Here is a 22,572-nt window from a genome sequence, read left to right as displayed (position 1 = left end):
AGTCTCGGTCATACAATGATGAAACACCCGTCCTTTCACCAGTGCACATTTTCCACCACCAAAAACCCCAGTAAACCTCCATCCAATCCCCTCCCCTACCTGTGTGGCAGATGGTTTGCACATTACTCTCTCTCTCTCTCTATTTTGATTACATTCAATATTTTGACACCAGATCCTCCATTATTATTTGGGATTTTATCCCAACACTTACATCTGCCAAAAAGGCAACATTAGACGATTTGTTTTCTATTGCTGATAATGAATAGTATACTGGCCTTTTCTGATACTGTCCCTGCAAAGCCCCTTGTTCTGTACAGGCCAGAGTAAAGAGCTAGTCTCTGCATTCCACCCTTCCTGGCAGAGCTGGCTTCAATGCTTGGAGTACAGCAGTTACTTCTAAGTTTTCTGTCTTGCTCGGTTATTCTTTAGTGTGTGTGTGTGTGTGTGTGTGTGTGTGTGTGTGTGTGTGTGTGCTGTTGTGGCCAGATTGATTTGTTTAGACTTTTTTGTTCTTATTTGTATTTTTGTTCTTCACTTGTACTTTTTTTTTTTTTGCTTTTTGGGTTATACCCAGCAATACACAGGAGTTAATCCTGGCTCTGCACTCAAGAATTGCCCCTGGCGGTGCTCAGTAGACCATATGGGATGCTGGGAATCGAACCCAAGTCAGCCGTGTGCAAGGCAAATACCCTACCCGCTGTGCTATTGCTCTAGTCCCTGTTCTCATTTCTGATTTGCTGACTTCCTCAGCTCCAGGTCTGCAATATCTTGAGTCGAGAAATTCTAGGAACCCAAAAATTAAAAAGAAATTCCAGAATCTCTCCACCATGTTGGTGCCTTCTTTCCATTCTGCAGAATCTTCTTGTGGGCTTCTCATCGTTTGATATATGCCAGTAGGCTCCAGCCCCCATGCCGCGCTGCTGCTGTTTGATCAGTGTCTGTGTGTTGGTGCACAAGGAATAGATTCCTTTGTACCTAGAACACAAAGCAGCATGGCACAGAAGATAGGCAAACTTAACAGGAATTGCTCCTGTTGGTATACATTGAATTACTTTCCAAAGGAGCAGGGTGACATAAAAAATAAATGTGAACATATTCTCTGAGAAAAGCCATGCCTTAAAAAGCACAGCTATTCAAGATGCAAAGATTTGACATAGAGTTAATGGTCCTGAAAGCCAGCATGTTCTCACTTGCTGTCATGCATTTGCCCATTTTCTGTCTCTCTAATAGACTTTTTCATATGTCAGATTTCCTGTACATAATTTTTTGTGTTTTGGGGGGGGGAAGGGGGAGGTGATTTTCCCCTACTATGTTAAATTACTTTTTTTAATTGAGGTAAAATCAGTTTAGGACACTGTATGTGTTTTAGAGGAGTATGGGTTCAGACCTCTCTGAATATATCACAGTATCATGCCTACCACCAGTACTCTTCTCCATAATCAATTAGACCCCCTCCGTCTCACTCCCACCCTTCCCCTCTGATACTCTCAGTTCTATCAGCAATCCTTCTATAATTCACCCTGCAGTGTATTCTGTCAGCAGTGTTTTATCATTATTATTTTTGAATTAAAGATGAATAAAATTATTTTTATTTTTGGGCCAGAGCAGTAGTACAGCAAGTAGGGCACTTGCCTTGCACACAACCAACCTGGGTCCAATCCCCAGTATCCCATATGTTCCCCTGAGCACCAGCAGGAGTGATGCCTGAGTGCAGAGCCAGGAGTAACCCCTGAGCATTGCTGGGTGTGACCCAAAAAAAAACAAACAAAAAAGTTATTTTCATCTTTGTATTATTTCCAGTACTTGAGATACAGAGTAAAAACTTTTCAGGAGTTCTAATTTATTTTATGCTCTTTCATTCTTGCAAATTTGACTCCACAAAGTGGCATTATTACGATATCTACCTTATAAGCAGTGTGTGATTGTAAAAGGGCATGCATTTCCTCAATAAGAGAAGTGGTCTTTTTGAGTATCTGCATTTGCAGAAGATAAAACTTTTTCAATCGTTCATTTAATTGTTGCCCTGCCATGTATTTGTCTGTTTCTCAAATAAATCTCCTTTTAAAAATACAAATAAATGGCACAGTGGGTAGGGCATTTGCCTTGCACGCAGCCAACCCAGGTTCGATTCCCAGCATCCCATATGGTCCCCCGAGCACCGCCAGGAGTAATTCCTGATTGAAGAGCCAGGAGTAACCCCTCTGCATTGCCAGATGTGACCCAAAAGAAAAAAAGAGAAAAAAAGGTGCCATCCTCAAAAAAGCACAGGAAAACTGAATGGAAAAGAGGAACTTTGCTGGTAGTGGAAATGACTCAAGTTAGGAAGGACGTCCACCAGTCTAGACTGGAAATAGCTTCAAAGAGAGGGAAGTAGGGGGGTTAAGCCCATGAGATAAACCCATGAGATAAGAGTGACATCACAGTTTAAATATACACTAGCAGTTTGTTTGGCTTGTTTGTTTTTATCGTGTGTGTGTGTGTGTGTGTGTGTGTGTGTGTGTGTCCAATAAAGTCACACGTATTCATAAGGGAGAAGGGCCAGCATGAACTGCTGAGAAATGTTCAGTGAACATGTGTCACATGTACCAAAAATGGCAGGAAAACATCCTGGGAGTGTGTTTTTTATCTGGTAATGAAGAACCCGGGGGTTAGAGATTGAGAAACACCATCTCCACTGGCTGTGACTGTCCAGCCAGGGGCCCGGAGACCTGATCGATGCAAATGTATTTTGAAAGGACCACTCTGACCCCATCATAATCAATAGAATATCATGCGGTTGCTTCCCCCAAAAAGGTTGTCACACCCTCCAATCTATATGCCCCAGACCAGTCTGTTTTAGCTTTGTATAACCCCAGAGAGTCCTAAATTTGAGGGAGGGAAGAGAAGTGGAGTTGCCAGGAACATTGACAGGGGTTTGCCTATGGGTCACCGTGGGTTCAGTCCCTAGCTAGGCCAGAAAAAGACGTCATGAGGCTGGAGCGACAGTACAGCAGGATTGCCTTGCACGTGGCTGACCGGGTTCAATCACAGCTCCTCATATGGTCTCCTGAGCCCCACCAGGAGTGATCCCTGAGCTCAGAGTCTGGAGTAAGCCCTGAGCACTGGCTGGTTGGCCCTAAAACAACAATAAACACCGTATACTAAATGAAAAAAAATGATGCAAAGGACCACATATGGTTTGATTCCAGTGACATAAAATGATCCGAAAGGTAACTTTTTGGAGACATAGTGAGTGTATAGTTGCCTCAGGGTGTAGTGGGAATAAGAAAAGACTGCTGGCAGATAGAATTTCCTCTGGGGGATGATAAAGATTATCTGAAATTGGACGATGATTATTATACAACTTTGAATTCACTAGAAATCATTGTACATTTAAAAGGAGGTTCACCCAAAATAAATTTTGTGGCAAATTAGTTATGTCTCAGTTAAGCTAATAAAATCAAAAAAGAGAGGAGGAAATTGGAAACAAAAACTTCTGCATGTTTATTAAAGGAAAACTTCTATGCAAGTTCAAGAAAATGGCATTTCGCACAACATATAAGGCATAGAAATGGGGCTTTGAGTGGAAGAAAGCTTACTGAGTATGGTGATGGATTACCATAGATCTGGAGTATTCAGTGTGGTTGAAATGAAAAGGATCAAAAATTAAAAAATTTTTAAAAATTTAAAAAAAGAAAAAGGATCAATAAAATAGCAAATATTTCATTGCAGCCTTTGATAAATGACAAAGACCAATAAATCATGTTTCCTTTTTAATAGAACTAATTAAAAATAAAGCTTTCCAAAATAAGCTTGACTGGAGGGTGGCAGAAGGGAAACTGGGGATATCATGCTGGGAAACGTACACTGGTAAAGGAGCAAGATTTGGAACATTTTATGACTGAAACCAAGTCATGAACAGTCTTGTAACTGAGTATCTTATGGTGAGTCAATAAAATAATAATAGTAACAATAATAATAAGCTTGACATGAGAAAGTTCCTAAATTAACCAGTTTCAGCTGTGTATTTCCCAAGTTTCCTTTCGGACCATATTGGACCCCTTCATATACACATGATTTTGTTTTTGTTTTTGTTTTTTTGCTTTTTGGGTCACACCCAGCAATGCTCAGGGGTTACTCCTGGCTCTGCACTCAGGAATTACTCCTGGCGGTGCTTGAGGGACCATATGGGATGCTGGGAATCGAACCTGGGTCGGCCGTGTGCAAGGCAAACGCCCTGCCCGTTGTGTTATTGCTCCAGCCCCTACACATAATTTTTAGAAGGTAGTTTTCAGATCTAATAATAGAAGGCAGCTTACAATATGAATTCCACAGTTAGCACTTGAAAAAGGATCTTGGAGAAGACAGAAGTTGAAAAGACCAGGGGCTGGAGCAATAGCACAGCAGGTAGAGCGTTTGCCTTGCATGCGCCCAACCTAGGTTCGATTCCCAGCATCCCATATGGTCCCCTGAGCACCGCCAGGAGTAATTTCTGAGGGCATGAGCCAGGAGTAACCCCTGTGCATCGCCGGGAGTGACCCAAAAAGCAAAAAAAAAAAAAAAAAAGTAGGAAAGATCATCATTTTCTCATTTCTGTGAGAATTCCAAACATAGGCAGAATTCTCATGTAGGAAATGTTATTAAATCAGACTTCCCCTCTTCTCTAAATTTTTGTTACTCCTTTTCCTCATCCCTTTTATTAGCAGAGCACCCGCAACACAGAGCATTGTTGGATCTGACTAAAATGCACAGTTTGGACTGCTGGACATAGTGTGACCAACAAGTTCCACACCAGACACTGCCAAGCAGGGAGAGTAATGAAAATGCTTTGTCAAGCCTCTTGGCTTGGTGTGTTCTATGTGGCTTTCCTTCCTCTGAGAGAAAACTCTGCCTCAAATTAAAAGATGTTTATGGGGACTGGAGAGATATGGTCCCCTACGCACCATCAGGAGTGATTTCTGAGTGCAGAGCCAGGAGTAAGCCCTGAGTATTGCCTGGCATGGCACCAAAACCAAGAAAATAGAGGTATATTGGGAACTGGAGTGACAGTACAGAGGGTAGGGTATTTGCCTTGCGCACAGCCAACCCGGGTTCAATTTCCAGCATTCCATATGGTCCCCCGAGCATCGCCAGGAGTAATTCCTGAGTGCATAGCCAGGAGTAACCCCTGTGCATCGCCGGGTGTGACGGAAAAAAGAAAGAAAAGAAAAGAAAAGAAAAAAGAAAGGAAGGAAGGAAAGAAAGAAACAAAGAAAGAAACAAAGAAAGAAAACAGAGGTATATGGGGGCCAGTACAAGTAAAAGGATTAAGGCTCTTGCCTTGCATCCTGCCAACTTATACTTGAGTCTCCAGAGCCACACATGATTCCCCCCCCCATCATTGTCAGGGGTCACCTAAATATACAGAACGAGAATTAGCCCCTGAGCACTGACTGCTGAGTATGTTTATGTTTAACCTCCCTCACCCCTAACAAATGCAGGCAGTGCAGTTGGTTAAGAAACAGAAAACAGCATCAAATAGATAAAGAGCAAAACAACAGGGTTGTTCTTCAGAGATCTGGAGTGTTCTCAAAAGAATTGGGACTATGAATTAACAAATGAAAGTCTAAGGGAAATTGATACCAATGATATGGAAAATAGAGATTGTTCCCTAGCATTGCCAGAAGTGATTCCCTAGCTCTGTGGGGTATAGCCCCAACTCTCCACCCATTCCCCCAAAACGGTGACTAATGGGGGCTGAAGAGATAATAAGGGGTTGAGGTAGCTTTTGCATGCTCTCAACCCTGGTTTAATATCCATTACCACATGGTTCTCTCAAGCTTTGTCAGGTACAGCCTGGGAGACCCTCAGGTACCATCTGCAGACCCTATAATCTTGGGGTCTGTGCCCAAGCCTGTGCCCTATCCACTCCCAACCCCAAGATTATTTTACTCTAAAAAATTATTAATACCTGGCCAGATTTTAGGGGCTGGAGCGATAGTACAGCAGGTAGGGCATTTGCCTTGCATGCGGCTGACCCGTGTTCGATTCCCAGCATCCTCTATGGTCCCCTGAGCACAGCTAGGAATAATTCCTTCCTAAGTGCAGAGCCAGGAGTAACCCCTGTGCATCGCTGGGTGTGACCCAAAAATATTTTTAATGTTTTTAATAAAAAAAAAAGACCCAGGTTCTATCACCAGCACCCCATGGTCCCCTGAGCACTGCTGAGTATGACCCAAAACCCTCCAAAATAATTTCTAATACTCATGCTGAGAAGACAGTAGGATGAAAATACTATCAAACTAGCATTCACTAGACCAAATTGAATCTTGAAGCAACAGACCATCTACTTGAACTCTTGCGCCAACATATTGGTTGTCACCAAGCCATTTAATCCACAAGAAGAAAGGGGGAAATTCCTAAAATGTATTTTACAGCACATACTCTCCACAGTGAGGACACTGTGGCCCCTCGAGGTATTGAGCACTGAGCAGGAAAGCCTCAGCAGTCAGCTCCCAGGAACACTGAGGCACGTGTCTCTCCCCTCCCATGACAGTGCCACCTCAACAGTGCCATTCTTACTGCTTGTCAGTGGCAGTGAGAATTCCCCCAGGCATTCCTTGATGGAGCCACCCACTGCAGAATTCCCTGACGTACTGTTTTCTTACACCACTGGCCTCACTCGCTATAGCCTTTACTGGTGGCTTCTTTGGTCTGAAGCTTTCCAGGTTGGCAAGTCAGCTGTGTGGACACTTGAACTCCCAGAGCAAGGGGCACTTGACCTTGGGGGAATCCTCTCTCGAGACCTGCTCTCTGGCAGGGGGTTCTCTTATGTCTACTACTCTTCCTCAATATCCTCACCAAAATAGCTACAATAAACACACACACACACACACACACACACACACACACATATGCACATTGACTATTTTTGTCCAAACTCTTAGATTTTTTTGCATACTTCGTTAGTCCCGTTTAGAAGACGAGAAATGGAGCTGTAGATAGGTGTTAGATAGATATCTATAAATATATCAAGTGTTGGCACCGAGGGGCCGGAGTGATTGTACAGCAGGTAGGGCGCTTGCCTGGCATGCACCTGACCCAGGTTTGATCTCTGGCAACCCCAGTGGTCCCCCGAGCACAGCTAGGAGTAACCCCTGAACATTGTCAGGTGTGGCGCAAAAAACAAAAAAGGAAAGGAAAAAAGTTTTTTGACACCTAGCTGTTGCCAACTGGGAAAGAGCATCCAGAATTACTAACTGCAAACCTGCTCTGTTATCCGCTGTGCCATTTTGCCTTTTTCTTCTCTGTAGGCTACCAAGCATGGCTGTTTAATCTCTTCTTTTTCTAAAATGATAAGAGCTACTTTATCCTAGTTTGTCAGGTGCGGGCTGTTTCTCCAGAACTGAGGGAGAGTCATCTAACCTAAAGTGTGACTCCCACAAGGGTATCCATGAGGCCTTATCAGCAACATGAAAGTGAAGATCTGAGTGTGAAGCTGTAATTTTCTTTTCAGTTTTTTTTTTTTGGGGGGGGGCGGGGAGAGTGTGCCTTGGCCACATCTGGTGATGCTCAGGGCTTACTCCTGGCTCTTCACTCAGGGATCACTCCTGGTGGGGTTCAGGGGACCACGTGTAGTGCCAGGGATTGAACCCAAATCAGTTATGTGCAAGACAAGTGCCCTCTACCCATGTACTATTACTCTGCCCCCTGAAACTGTAATTTTCTTAAAGCTTCACATGTACTAGATATATGTGATAAAATTCTCCTATACTTAAATTAACTCCTATCCTTGATTTTAGGGAAAAAGCAAATTACCTTTTGAGTGAAAACAGCCAGATGTTTCACTTGGGGCACCCCAGAGGAGGGTGGGTGAGAGCCCTCCCCGCCCCAAGGGACCCAGCCTGGGCAGCCGAAAACCTCCAGAACCCAATTGCTGCCATGCTCACGGCCGCTCTCCACACACTCAGGCTGAGCCTCACCCACGAGTGAACCTATTCCTGGACCGAGACAGTTCATAGGACACACCCTACCCATACTTTTTTTTTTAATTTTTATTAGTGAGACACCACGAGGTACAATTGTAGACTTAAAAATTTTGTGCTTGGGTTTCAATTATGCAATGATCAAATACCTATCCCTCCACCAGTGCCCATTTCCCACCACCACCAATCCCAGTATCCCTCCCACCACCACCGATCCCAGTATCCCTCCCACCTCCCATCCCTCTCATCCCACCCTGCCTCTGTGGCCTCTGTGGCAGGGCATTCCCCTTTGTTTTCTCTCTCTCCTTTTGGGTGTTATGGTTTGCTAAAGAGGCATTGAGTGGCAATCATGTTTGGTCTATAGTCTACTTTCAGCATGCATCTCCCATGCTTCTCCCATCCTGGGAGGATCCTCCCAACACCCTTTATTTGGTGCTCCCTTCTCTGTCTGAGCTCCCTTTTCCCCTAACATGTGTGGCTGGTCTCCAAGCCATGGAGCAAAATTCCTGGTACAAATCTCAGCCACTCTTGGGTGTTAGTCTCCTATTTTGTTACTTTATGTTCCCCAGATAAATGCAATCTTTCTATGTCTATCCCTCTCTTTCTGATTCATTTCAATTAACATGATACTTTCCATGTAGTACCACTTGAATGTAATACTTTCCATGTAGTACCACTTGAATGTAAATTTCATGACTTCATCTTTTCTAACCGCTACATAGTACTCCATTGTGTAAATGTACCAGAGTTTCTTTAACCAGTCATCTGTTCTCGGGCACTCAGGTTTTTTCCAGATTCTGGCTATTGTAAAGAGTGCTGCAATGAACAAACAAGTGCAGATGTCAGTTCAACTATACTTTTTTACCACTCTCCCAGGAGTGGTATTGCTGGGTCAAATGGGAGCTCAATTTCTAATTTTTAGAGAATCGTCCATACTGTTTTCCAAAAGGGCTGAACCAGTCGGCATTCCCACCAGCAGTGAAGGAGGGTCTCTTTCTCGCCACATCCGCGCCAGCATTAGTTGCTTTTGTTCTTTTGGATGTGGGCCAGTCTCTGAGGTGTGAGATGGTATCTCATTGTGGTTTTGATCTGCATCTCCCTGATGATTAATGATGTGGAGCATTTTCTCATGTGCCTTTTTGCCATTCGGATTTCTTCTTTGAGAAAGTTTCTGTTCATTTCATCGCCCTATTTTTTGATGGGGTTGGATGTTTTCTTCTTGTCCTACCCATACTCTTAAGAGCACCACACCACATTTGATGGGATTCAAAGTAATAGGCATTCAATCTTAGATGGAAATATTTTTTTACAGATTTTATATATGTGTATACACACACATATATATATAAAAGTATACAAGACTCAACCTTTAACATGTTAGTGATCTCTTATAGAAGGGCTTAATTGCCCCTAGGTGAAATATAACAATCTTCACACTCTTTCCTCTAAAGATACTTTTCTGTAGCATTTTCAGCAGTTTTTCACAACAAGCAACAAAAAGTATATTATCACAAGCCATAAAGTTAATGGGGGTCGGGATGGAAACATCGGAAATATAGTGGTGGGAAGGTGTAATGGTGGTGGGATTGGTGTTTGAATATTAAATGTAGTCAAATACTGTAAACTACTTTATACAATAAAAAAAAGCATTTAAAAAGAAAAAGAAAACACAGCCAGAGAGATAGTACCAGTGTTAAGGCACTTGCCTTGCATGCCTCTTGCTGGCCCTGGTTCCATTCCCAGCACCTCCCAGCGTCATTTCTGAATGCAGAGCCAGGAGCTTCTTTGGGGTAAAGATGGTATTAGCAACTGTTGACTTCTGTGTAAAGTATTCAAAGTTAGAAATAAAAGTAATAAGCCCATAGGCTTCAAATATAACTAGTCCGCATCTCAGTGGTGTCTAGATTCTAAATTTATACTTCTTCGGACCAGTAGCACTCCAAAGATCTGTAAACACACTTTTCACACACTTGATATAAATAGGATCTGTTGTTTGCTTGGTAGGTTTTACTTCATTTTGATCTGGCAGTAGTCAGATGTGCAGTTCAGTAACCAGTGTGTGATCTGGCAATAGCTCTTTCTTTCCTTCTTTCTTTTTTTTTAATTAATTTTTGTTTAAAGCACCGTGATTTACAAAGTTGCTCATTATACAGTTGTTTCAAGCATTTAGTGTTCCAACACCACCAGTGTGACCTTCACTCCATCGGTATCCCCAGTTTCCCCCCCATCCTAACCTACCCGCTTAGACACATAACAAGTTTTCTCTATATTACATATTCCAACAGAACTTTAGGAAATGGTAAATAGAATGATCAGAAAATAAATCAGTAAGAGCTAATTTGTGTTTAATGTACGATATTGACCTCTGTGATTTAAAAAAAAAGTTTAGGCTCTTTCTTTTGAAAGGAATCAAAATGATGAGAGATTTAGCAAGAAGTCTTGGTGAATCATTTTATCACAGTCACGTATCCCCTAAAGGACAAGACGCAACTCCCATTTATGCCGTTTCAATTATGCAGTGATCAATATTATCAGTCAAATCAAAATATATATTTTTGAATGTTTGAACAGTGTTTTTGAGCAGGGCCCGGGAAGGTTGTTGCTTTTCCACCTTTCCTTTGCTGCTGCTGCTGTAGTGACCGGGGTATTCCAGCCTTGGTTGTGGTGCTCACTGAGAGTTGTACTCCTTCATTGTGGTCCTCACACACTTGGTTGTATTGCGTGAAAAATTATACACTCTATAGGGGCCGGAGTGATAGTACGGCGGGTAGAGCGTTTGTTCCGAATGCGATCAACCTGCGTTTGATCCCTGGCATCCTCTATGGTCACCCAAGCACCACCAGGAGTGATTCCTGGGTGCAGAGCCAGGAGTAACCCCTGAGTATCACCAGATGTGACTCAAAAAGCAAAAAAAAAAAAAAAATTATACATTCCATCGTGGCACCTGGAATCCCCAACAGCAGAGCCACTGGGAACACATTCAGGCATGCAGCCCGTGCCAGGAATCAAACTCACGACCTTAGTTTAGCTAGGCAGGCACTCTACCACTGATCCACATCCCAAACAGTGTTTGCTGTTTTTTGGTAAGAGGTAGTGGGTGGCCCACTACCCAGGTTCAAGCCCCTGCACCTCATATGAGTCTTCAGACCCAACCAACCAGGAGTGATCCCTGAGCACAGAACCAGTAGTAAGCCCTGTGCACTGCTGGGAATGGCCCAAAAACCAAAAAATAAAAAGATAAGTAAAAGAAAAGGCCACATTAGGAAGACTATAGCACATATAGGCAGAGACCACTAGCTATGGAGCTAAACATATTTGCTAAGTCATAGCTATGTGTTCAAAACACTAAGCATTGGTTTCTTCTCTGTAAAATTGAGAGCAATTCTGGCACTTCCCTATGAAGTTTTATATGAAGATTATATAAAATAATGTCAGTAAAATGCTTAATTTTACTGTAAATTGCTAGCACCTTTACTGTAAATTGCTAGTACTTTTACTGTAAATTACCAATTTACAGTAAAATGCTAGTAACTGGCTTAATAAAGGGAATTAGAGAAAGAAGAAAATCAAAATGACTAGTATATCACAAGCCATAAAGTTAATGTTTTGGTAAATAAACTATTTTCTGCACATACATACACGTATATATACATATTTTTTCCAATTGTTTACAAAATTGAGATTATATTTTTATAGTTTACTCCTGCTTTTTAGCACATACCTTTTACGTTTCTCCCAACTTTAACGTTTTCTCGAAAGCATTTTCAAAACCTTATTTTGTAATATACATAACCATGTAATTTTTTGTTACCTTTCTTGTGAGATATGTTATTTCTAACATTTAATTTTTGAATCTTGGAGGGATGAATCTAGAAGGGGTGAATTTCATTTTGGGTTTTTTTGGGGGGAGAGTGGGTTTTGGGCCATATCTGGCTGTGCTCAGGGTTTACTCCAGCCAACCCAGGTTTGATCCCTGGCACCCCAGATGTCCCCCAATTACTGCCAGGCACAATTTGTGAGTGCAGAGCCACGAGTAACCCTTGAGCATTGCCAGGTGTGACTCAACATCTTCCACTGCAAAAAAATAATAATAATAATAATAATAATAATAAATGCTTGCTAAATCTTCGTGGGGTATGGCCTCTTGGTGATGCAAAGGTCTGGGGCTACAGAGCTGAGCCAAGGACAAGCAGGGCCACCCTGGCAGTGCTCTGGAGACCCAGAGGTATAAGGCTTCGAATTCAAGTCCTAGCATTTGCAAAACAAAGCATTCACCTGTTTGGGCATAATAAAATGACAGTCATGTTAACCCTTTGTGTACTGTTTTTGTTTCCAGTGGGGCCGAGTCTTAGAAAATGTTCACATATATACATATATATTGCTTCTTAGTCTTAATGCCTAATTTTTTTTCCCCATCTTTTTTTCTTCCTCTACAGTTCATCCATGAGCTCGGATTTTCCACATTACAACTTCAGGATGCCTAACATTGGATTCCAGAATTTGCCTCTCAACATATATATTGTGGTTTTTGGGACTGCTATATTTGTCTTCATCCTTAGTTTACTCTTCTGTTGCTACTTGATTAGGTAACTAATTTTTATTCTCTGTTACTTCAGAATATGTTAATCGTCACTGAATCAGCTTTCTGTCCTTGAAACAACTTTTTTAAGTAGAATAATTAGGCCGAGGAGACAGCTCAGAGGGCCCAGGATAATTAGGCAGGAAAGGTTGGTTCAGAGGCCCAGATCTTTCACTAGACAATGCCCTGAGCACCACCGGGAGCCACCCCCAGAGCACCACTATGGCTCAAAGAAAGAACTCTCTATACTTTTCAGTCCTGCAGTGCTGAGAAGGTGTTTTACTCTATAACAGAAAATGACCCTAGTTTATTTTTCCAGAAGGCAGCCTTTGGTCTAGGATAAGTTTGTGTCATTGTCCCACGATTTAATAGGTTTTCACCGAGATTTTGAGATTGCCTTTCAGGAAAATGTTGCATCATTGTTTGGAAAAGTAATTAGGAACCATGAAACACTTCTACTGAATGTTTTGGTAATTCTTCTCCAGTATTTGAAACCAAATTATTCTTGGGGAAAAAAATGACAAGACACAAAATATTCCAAATGAATTATTTATAAAATGTTCCCAGAGTGTATAGCTCGCTCACAGTACAGCTTTTACAACTGGGCCAGAAAATTAAGCAGTTAACGTGTTTGTGTTAAGAAAAATACTAACAGGGACTAGAGAGATAACAGATAAATCAGTTATTTTGTATGCAGCTGCAGTGACCACAACCCTGGTTCTGATCCATAGCACCACATTGGTTTTCAGAGCAGTGCAGGCCTCACTCCCAGGCATAGAACCAGGAATAACCACTAGCACCGCTGGATATGGTCTCTTTCTCCATCACTACCCAAAAAAAGAAATAAAGAAAGGAAGGAAAACACTAATAAACAAATTGTGATTCTGGGTAAATTGTTTTTGTTTTATTTGGAGGCATCATCCAGCGATGCTCAGGGGTTACTCCTGGCTCTGCACTCAGAAATTACTCCTGGAGGTGCTTTGGGGACCATATGGGATGATGGAGATCAAACCCCAGGTTAGCTGGGTAGCAAGGCAAGTGCCTTACCTTTTGTACTATCTCTCCAGCCCCACCTGGGTACTTTTTTTGAGGACTAAATTGTGAAACATCTTTTTACCTCACTGTTCCTTGAAATAATTGAATAAGTAAAGAGATTTAAAATAATAGTTGTTTTTATACAATGATGGTGCATAAAAGTAATCATATAGTATAAACATAAAATTTTAATATAGCAATAAAATTTACATTTTATTATTAGGAAAATAAAGGAAGATCTGCTACATTAAAATTGCCTTATATAAGGCAGTCGTGTTCAAACATTTCTAAACTTCATTTACAAACCATTGATATATTGAAGGCTTAATTCTGATATAGGGAGTTTTCCCTTCCTGGAGATCCTAGTTCTTTACTGTTGTGGTACCAAGGATCTAACCGAGGACCTCACACACATGAGGTATGTGCTCTGCCAGCTAAATCACCTCCCATCCCACCAGCTGGTCACTCTTAACCCTTCAAACACTAAGTTTGGATTTAATAAGTCATTTATAATTGACCTTGAGATTGATAGAGCCAGTTCCTTTCAAATTACCCAAGTCCAATGGTTCCAGAACAGCAGTACAGCAGATAGAGCATTTGCCTTGTGCCAGCCGACCAGGGTTTGATCCCTGGCATACCACATGGACCCTGAGTCCACTCCAAATCCCCAATCCCTGACCACAGAGCAAGGAGTAAATCCTGAGCGCTGCAGGGTGTGGCCTCAAAATAGAACAAGAAAAAAAATTTTTTTAACTCCTCCTTCGAACATAATTTAAACGCTCCAGCCCCTTGCTCGAGAGCTCTTCTGTTTCATGTAGTGAGCTCGCTCCGGCCACTAAATCTGATAGGTGACATTTAAATGAGTCAGACTGATAAGATGCAGAAGAGGAAGACATCTACAGTCAAAATGAGACCCTCGCTGTGAACCGCAGCCTACCCAGTATCGTAGTATGGAATGTGCTCCTTCTGCTAGGAATGTCTCCACTAGGACACAGGAGGATATCTTACCATGCTAGGAGTGAGCCTGTTGCATAATGAGTTACACAATAATCTAATTTCTATTTGTCAATTTCTCTTTCCCCAGATATGTTGTTAGGCTGTCTGTTTATTATACCTCAGTCATGAAGAACAGTGCTTCGCATAAATGAGCACTTGATCTTTGTTGGGTGAATGAATGTAATAGAAAATCATTAGATGTGTTCGAACTGAAAAATCAAGAAGTAGCAACATAGGAAAGGTTTTTAACAATAGGGAAGTAAATATCAACACAGTGAGTTAAAGAGGGGGGGTGTATGTTATATCAGGGAAAGATGGCAGAGGACTGTTGATGTTTTTGCTAACCCTTAGAACTAAAAAACATAAATAAGTATTGGTAAAGGGAAATGTGTTTGATATTTGCATGACTGAGACATAAACCTGAAAGCTTTGTAACCTTTCCCACAGTGATTCAATAAATAAATTTAAAAAAAAAAGAACTAAAAAACATGTACACACATAACTATGATAAGATTGAAAACTATAAATAGAAAGATAAAATTTAGTTACCTATTAAAAATTATAAGGTCTTGAACCAAAATAACGTCAGTAAAGGGAGAAAACATATGGTGTTATGGATAATAATAAGAATGGTGAAAATGAACAGAATTTGCTTGACTGTATATTTTGTACCAGACAAAGATAGGCTTACAATGATTCTGTTTCACAAAACAGAAGGATAGTATAGCGGGTAAGGCACTTCTTTTTTATACCTGGGTTCAATCCCCAGCACCCCATATGGTCCCCCAAATCCTCCAGGAGTGATCCCTGAACACCAGTGAGTGTGGCCCCCAAAACAAACAAATGAAAAAAGATTGTTTCAGACAGGGAGGATTGAGTTCCCTATATAAGTTAAGATATCTGATACACGGTTTTAGAAATACAGGTCTAGAGTTTGTGGGGAGTCTGGCGTGGAAATAGTAGGTCATGTAATGACAGGTAGCAGTTGAAGCTAGAAGTGTGTCCTTGAAAGACTGTATGTAGTGAAATAAAATGAGCCCAGGACAAAATCCTGGAGGAAACGATATTTTAGAGGAGCCCAACAAAACAACTTAGGGGAGAATAGCAGGAGATATACCCCCCACGCTTCCTCCTACCCCTACAAACACACAACACACACACACACACACACACACACGTGCACTTCAGTGGATTCAATTCTATCAGTTACTCCCAAGAAGATCCAGTCAGAGAAGAATTTTTAAAAATTTCATTACATTTGACAGGCTGGAGCGATAGCACAGCAGTAGGGCGTTTGCCTTGCACGCAGCCAACATGGCCAACCCAAGTTCGATTCCTCCGCCCCTCTCGGAGAGCCCAGCAAGCTACTGAGAGTATCTCGCCCTCACGGCAGAGCCTGGCAAGCTACCTATTTGCTCGAGCAAATCAATGAACAACGGGAGGACAGGACAGGACATTTAACAGTTACGTTTGCATTCGTAGTCTTCATTAGGAAATTTGTGGTAGATTGGGGACAGAGGTGATGAAAGTCAAACCTTGGGCAAAGCCTCACTAGTAAATGAAAACATATTAATGGACCAGAGATCTATCTTCAGAGCAAGCTGGCCAAGAACAGATGGGGATGGTGGTGTGGAGGAGATTGCTTTTGAGTCAAGATAGTGTTTTGGTGTTTGGGTTTTTTGTTTGTTTGGTTGATTTTTTTGTTTGTTTTTTTAAGGTAGACACTTGGACATAAATTAAAGAGAATGAGTGCTTGTGGAAGATTTGGGAGGATAAAAATGTATCATTATGGTATGAAGCCACTAAAAAGTCTTAGCTATATTTGTCATAGGTAGAATACATTTTCTAGGACAGATGAAAGTGGGCCTGAGAGATAGTACAGGGGTAAGGTGCTCACCTTGCTTGCAGCCAACCCTGGTTTGATCCTCGACACCAAAAATGGTCCCCTGAACTCCACTAGGAGCAATCCTGCAGCACAGAGCTAGGAGTAAGCCCTGAACTCCGCCCGCTGAGGCCCATAACCCAGGGGAAAACCCAAACAGATGAAAGTAACTGCAGAAAAACAGAAAACTTCATACCTGACAGCCCTATTCTCTGTGGGGTGATTGGAAATGAGGAAAGAGGGGCAAAGTTGAAACATAAGCAAATGGACATGAGTTTGGCTACTGTCATGAATAAAGCTTATTATAATGAAAATTGAATAGGTACAGTTTGCTTTGTTGAGTTGGGTCCAGCTGAAGAGACATATAGTGGCAGTAAGCTATGTGGTTTTATTTTAATCTTGCCTTTTACACATATATTTTTTGAAATCCTATTTACTCTATGTCTCATGATGTACCCTGCAGTTATCTAGATGATTTAATTTTATTCTTATTTTGTTTGATTTTGGATCTCACCTTGCAGTGCTCAAGACTCAGGGTTCACTCCTGGCGGGGCTTGAGGACTGTATGGGGTGCCAGAATTGATCCTGGGTTGACTGCTTGCATGTCATATGCCCTACCCACTGTACTATTACTCCTGTTCCAGTCTAGGTAATTTTGTTATCTTCATTTTATAGAAATTAATTTTTTTGGTAATCGCGCAGATAGAATTTGGTTAGAGCTGGATCAAATCCATTTTTGTTTGTGCTCTTTAAAAATATGCTCTTAATTACTTTAAAAAAATTAAGTTGTGGGGTCAGAGAGATAGTACAGTGGGTAAGGGCACTTACCCTGCATGTCACAGACCCAGGTTTGATCTCAGCACTCCATATGGTCCCCCAAGCACTGACAGGAGTGATCCCTGAGCACAGCCAGGTATGGCCCAAAACAAACAAATAAAGGTGTGGGACAGAGAACTTGTATAGGGGTTGAGGCACCTGGCTTGCATCCCAGCGACCCTGGTTCAAATCCCCTGTACCAGGGAGGGTCCCCCAAATACTGCCAGCGGTTAATTCTGAGCAGAGAGCCAGGAATGGCCTGTGAGTACTTACAGGTGTGGCCCCAAAACCAAAGCAGCAACAGAAAGCTGTATTTATCAGGCTTCCTTCCAAAGTGACATGTTCAGAATTTCATAATCACCCTTGAAAAACAACCTGAAATATTAGGTTTCATCCCAGCAGTGAGGTTTAGAATAAGGAAGTAATCAGGGGCCACAGAGATACCTCAGGGGTCGGGGCACATTCCTGGCAGGTGCTGGACCTTTGAACAACCCCCGGCACCCTTTGCCGCCTCCAGCCAGGCGTGGCTGTGTGTGGTTCTGAAGGCACCTGAGCACCACTGGACGTGGATCTGGAACCCCTGAGCATTTTGGGGGTGGTGCTGCACGTTCTCAAACTCTGCCACTGAATAGCACCTAACCTGTTGCCCGAGTATCGCTGGGAGTGACTTCTGGGCCTCTTGAACACTGCTTGAGAGGACCCCCACAAAATCAGAATAATTGCTTTAAGTAATCAAAGAATAAAATGAAGTAGGACTTCCCAGAAGGGATGAACTTTGAACACTAGGTTGAATAAAAAGGTGCCCACAAACTGGAGGTCATGATGCTTTGGGAAACAAGCCGAGCCAATGCCAAGACTCAAGTCAGAGAAACACATTTACAAACCAAACTGCATTTTAGTGAGCACTGATAGAGTTCATTTCATTCATTTAAGTATTACTGTTTAATTTCTAAGTTGACCCACCAAAAAAGTGTAGATTATTTAAATTGTATGCTGACTAAGTTTTAGCTCATTAAGACAGATTGCTTCTATAATAGTTCACTGATGGAAATGTAAAAAGCGGCTGCTGTGGAAAGAATTCAGCAGTGTCTCTGAAAGAGTTCTGCATTGAGTTGGTACGAATGCTGGAGCCCAGGTTCTGTCCCAGGATAATATGGTCAGTTCCCAGACACTGCCAGCTGCTGCAGCTCAAAAAAAAACAAAAGTTAAACATAGGTTACCATATGACCCAGCAGTTTCACGCCTAAGTATGTACACAAAGCAAATTACAAAAGGTGTCCACACAGAAACTTATTTCGGAATGTTCGTAGCATCACTATTCATAATAGTTGTTTTGGTTTTGGTTTCATTATTCATAAAGGGCCGCAAACAATTCAAAGGTATGCCCACAAATGAACAGGTAAATAAAGTGTCATAACACGGAATATTATTCAGCCTTAAGAGGGCGGTAAGGACTGAAACTACAGTTAGTATGAGCCTGTTTTGCTGTTTTGCAGAAGGCGTGCCGTAGCACATCAGGCAGGGCGCTTGCCTTGCATGCAGCTAACCCAGGTTTGATCCCTGGTACCTCATAGGAACCCCTGACCCCCTTCAGGAATGATCCCTGAGCCAGGAGTAAGCTGTGAGAACCACAGGATGTGGCCCAAAAGCAAACAAAATCATGCTTTCGTGGAAAGCCAGACAGAAATGTTCTGGTTTATTTTATATATGAAAAATAGGTAAATCAACATAGCCAGAAATCAAGTTAGAAGTTACCAGGAGAAGTGGAAAACAGGCAGTGACTTCTGAATGAGGGAAGAGGATTAGTTAACTTTGTTAATCATGTGTTATATAAATAAAAACTTATGAACTAGAAAAAGCTAGCTCAAAATATTAATAATTATACATTTTAAAATAAATGGAATATAGTATTAGAGCATTCGCACAAAATGATTGCAAACTGGTGAATTCCTCCAAACATTCTGGGAAAAAATACCAGTTTTATATGACTTCCAGGGAATTGAAAGAGGAAAATATTTCTCAACCCATAATGAGGCCATCATTTTTTTTTTTTTTTTTTTTTGCTTTTTTGGGTCACACCCAGCGAGGCACAGGAGTTACTTCTGGCTCTGCACTCAGGAATTACTCCTGGCAGTGCTCAGGGGACCATATGGGATACTGGGAATCGAACCCAGGTCGGCCACTTGCAAGGCATAACAGCCCACCTGCTGTGCTACGGCTCCAGCCCCCAGCATAATTTTTATTACAAAAACCTGACAAGGACATTACAAGGGAGTAATTATTAAGCAGTTTTTCATTTGAGCAAATTTATTAGTAAATCAAATTCATGGACATAAGATAAGATTCCAGGAATGAAAGTTGTTTTAATATGTAAATAATGACCAATACTGACATTGATTGGGAATATTATCTGTCATGTGCTTATTAAATTTGTATTAAAGATCCTAGTTATTACAGGGAGAAGGAGTAAAAGCAAACTCCTCTTTTCCCCCAGGGGAGAAAAGAGCTGGAGGAGGAATAAAAGAAAAGTGAAATAAATACTCCAGGTATAAAATATGTAAAGGGAAGAGTTCAAATAGTGATTATATGTGATTATGTACACTTAAAAATCAAAACTGTGGAACTGAGTGATAGTACAGGGTAAGGCGCTTGCCTAGCAAAGGCCAAGCCAGTTTGGTCCCCTGAGCACCATCAGGAGTGATTCCTGAGTGTAGAACCAGGGGTAACCTCTAAGCATCACTGGGTGTAGCCCCTAAAAAATATTGAAAGGTACCACCAGGCTGAGCACTAACAGTGGTAGCAGCCCAGGAACCTGAGAACTGCCTGGTGTGACACCTCCCCCCCCCCCCCCCACACACACACACAACAGCTTTTGTTGTTTTGAGACCACACATCTGGCCTGATGTTTGGGTCTTATTCCTGTCTCTGTGTTTTAATCAGAAAGAGTGCACAGGAAGATAGTTCAAGGGCTGGGTGCATGCTTGCATGCAAGAGTCCCAGATTTGATCCCTGGCACCCTGGAGTCCCCTGAGTACCACTGTGAGAGAGAGCCCAAAGAACTCTGTATCTCCTGACTGCTTTGGGGGAAAACCACAAACCAAGTTTTTTTTTTTTTTTTTTTAAGATTATTTTTTAAACGTAGAAGAGCACTTTCCACTCTGTGTGTATGTATGTGTATGTGTGTGTGTGTGTGTGTGTGTGTGTGTGTGTGTGTATGTCTGCATATGTGTTTTCCTGGCCCTCTTTCTGCCACCTCTCTGTGTTCCCTTACAGTGTACAGAATGTCCTGGCTGACGCTTTTAAGAGCAGCAACAATGCAGAAAATAAAGCTAAGTGCTGTGTTCTTATTAGGCCATATTCCAAGGCCATCATCTGTTTGCCGGGATGATGAAGCCTAGTTACACGGGCAAATTTGAAATAACAGATGAAGCCAGTGCTGGGGGAACTGTTGCCCTCAAGGTCAAACGGATTCAGAAGAGCCAGCCCCAGGTTTGACGTGCAGCTCAAAGACAAGAGAAATGGCAAAATCAGTTTGGGTTTGGTTTTAGCATACTGACAACCTTGGCTAGTATCGTGGACCATATTGAAGCTTGACAAAAAGAAAAAAGAAAAAAAAAAGTAGGAGCTAAAGTACCATTGTTTGTTTTCTTGGGTGCAACTAAAATGCCTGAGTGGGCCACAACCAAAAACACCCAGAAGATTCTACAGATAAATTATTTATTTTGTAAGTGTAATTAGCAAGTTAGTAAATAGAAGATCAGTATCTTTTTTTTTTTCAACAAAAGAATCCTACATATGAAACATCATTTGTAGTAGATCAAAAATCACTACATAGGGTCCGGGGACATAGCTCACTCGGATGGTGCACATGCTTTGCATGTTTGAGGCCCAGAGTGCTATCTCCAACACCACATGACCCCTTCCCACAGGTAGGCCTAATGTCCCCAAGCACACTCAGAAATGGCTCCTGAATCCACAAGATACCCTGGGGAGGCGCCTCCAAAAAAAGTCACAGCAACCTAGAATTAAGTTTAATGAAAGATGTTTAAGAGTTTTATGTAGAAATGTGCACAAAGAAACTTAAAAAGATGTGGATAAGTAGAGGAACATTATTTTTCTATTGGAAAGTCAGTTTTACATGGATAACAGCCATTTCCTAACTGATTTATAAATTCTACGTCATTTCAATCAAAAGCCCGAAGATTGTTCTCAGAAGTTAACAAACTCATGAAATTTATAAGGGAAATCAATGCATTTAATGCAGGGGACCAGGAAGAGCGAAGAAAGGTTGTTAAGAAGAAAGCTTTAAAACTGGTAAAACAGTCAGGACCAGAGCTATAATTCAGCAGGTAGGGCATTGGTTTTCTACATGGCCACCCCAGGTTCGATTCCCAGCACCCCCTATGGTCCCCTGAGGCCACCAGAAGTAAACCCTGAGCACTGCCAGGTATGCACCCTTCCCCCCCCCAAAAAAAAAAAGAATTTGTGTTACTTAGCATCACGTGTTATTTAGAAAACATCTGAAATCACGTGTTACTTAGAAAACGTCTGAAATACTGTTTTCTCCAATAAAAAGAACCAATATTCATGGGGCTGGAGCGATAGCACAGCGGGTGGGCGTTTGCCTTGCACGCGGCCAACCCAGGTTCGATTCCCAGCATCCCATATGGTCCCCTGAGCACTGCCAGGAGTAATTCCTGAGTGAAGAGCCAGGAGTAACCCCTATGCATCGCTGGGTGTGATCCAAAAAAGAAGAACCAATATTCTTCAGAATTTGTTATTTCCACAGCCGGGGCATGGTATATAAGGTGCACCTAGAACATCCTTAAGATTCCCGTAGGTAAATAATGTAAAAGAACAGGGCTAAAGGCCTGGGCCATAGGACGGTGGGTAAGGCACTTGTCTTGCACTTAGCCGACCTGGGTTCGATACATGGCATTCCATATGGTCCCCTAAGCCCCTCCAGGAGTGATGCCTGAGTGCAGAGCCAGGAGTAAGCTCTGAGCACAGCCAGTATGGCCCCAGACAACAACAACCCCCCATAAAAAGAGCAAGGGATTGATGAGAGAGTACAATAGTCAACCTAAGGAGCTTGTTAAGGCCAAACCTTAATCTATTTGAGCAGAAAATAATGATTATATTTTATTATAACCACCAGATTGAAACAAATACCCATAAAATTTTGTATGAGCAAATAAATGAGTGGGTTAAAATCTCTTTTTTACATAATGGTTACATTTATGTTCGTAATTATTGCATATTGCAATAAATGAATGTATAAGAAATTAGAAAATTGCCACTGGGCAAACATGACAAAAATT

General features: G+C 41.8%; 1 protein-coding gene across 1 annotated transcript in view; it reads left to right on the top strand.

Moving 5' to 3' along the window:
- The window catches only part of RNF24 (ring finger protein 24), an 85,134-nt gene that overhangs the window by 46,961 nt on the left and 15,601 nt on the right, over positions 1 to 22,572 (top strand). The window contains exon 2 of the mRNA XM_056121212.1: positions 12,380 to 12,529. Within this exon, the coding sequence (XP_055977187.1) occupies positions 12,387 to 12,529 (143 nt within the window). The 5' untranslated portion in view covers positions 12,380 to 12,386. The remainder of the gene's footprint in view (positions 1 to 12,379; positions 12,530 to 22,572) is intronic.

Source organism: Sorex fumeus, unplaced genomic scaffold (assembly GCF_029834395.1).
Source record: "Sorex fumeus unplaced genomic scaffold, SorFum_2.1 ptg000044l, whole genome shotgun sequence".
Classification (NCBI taxonomy): Eukaryota; Metazoa; Chordata; class Mammalia; order Eulipotyphla; family Soricidae; genus Sorex; species Sorex fumeus.
This window is presented reverse-complemented; position numbering and strand designations above follow the sequence as displayed.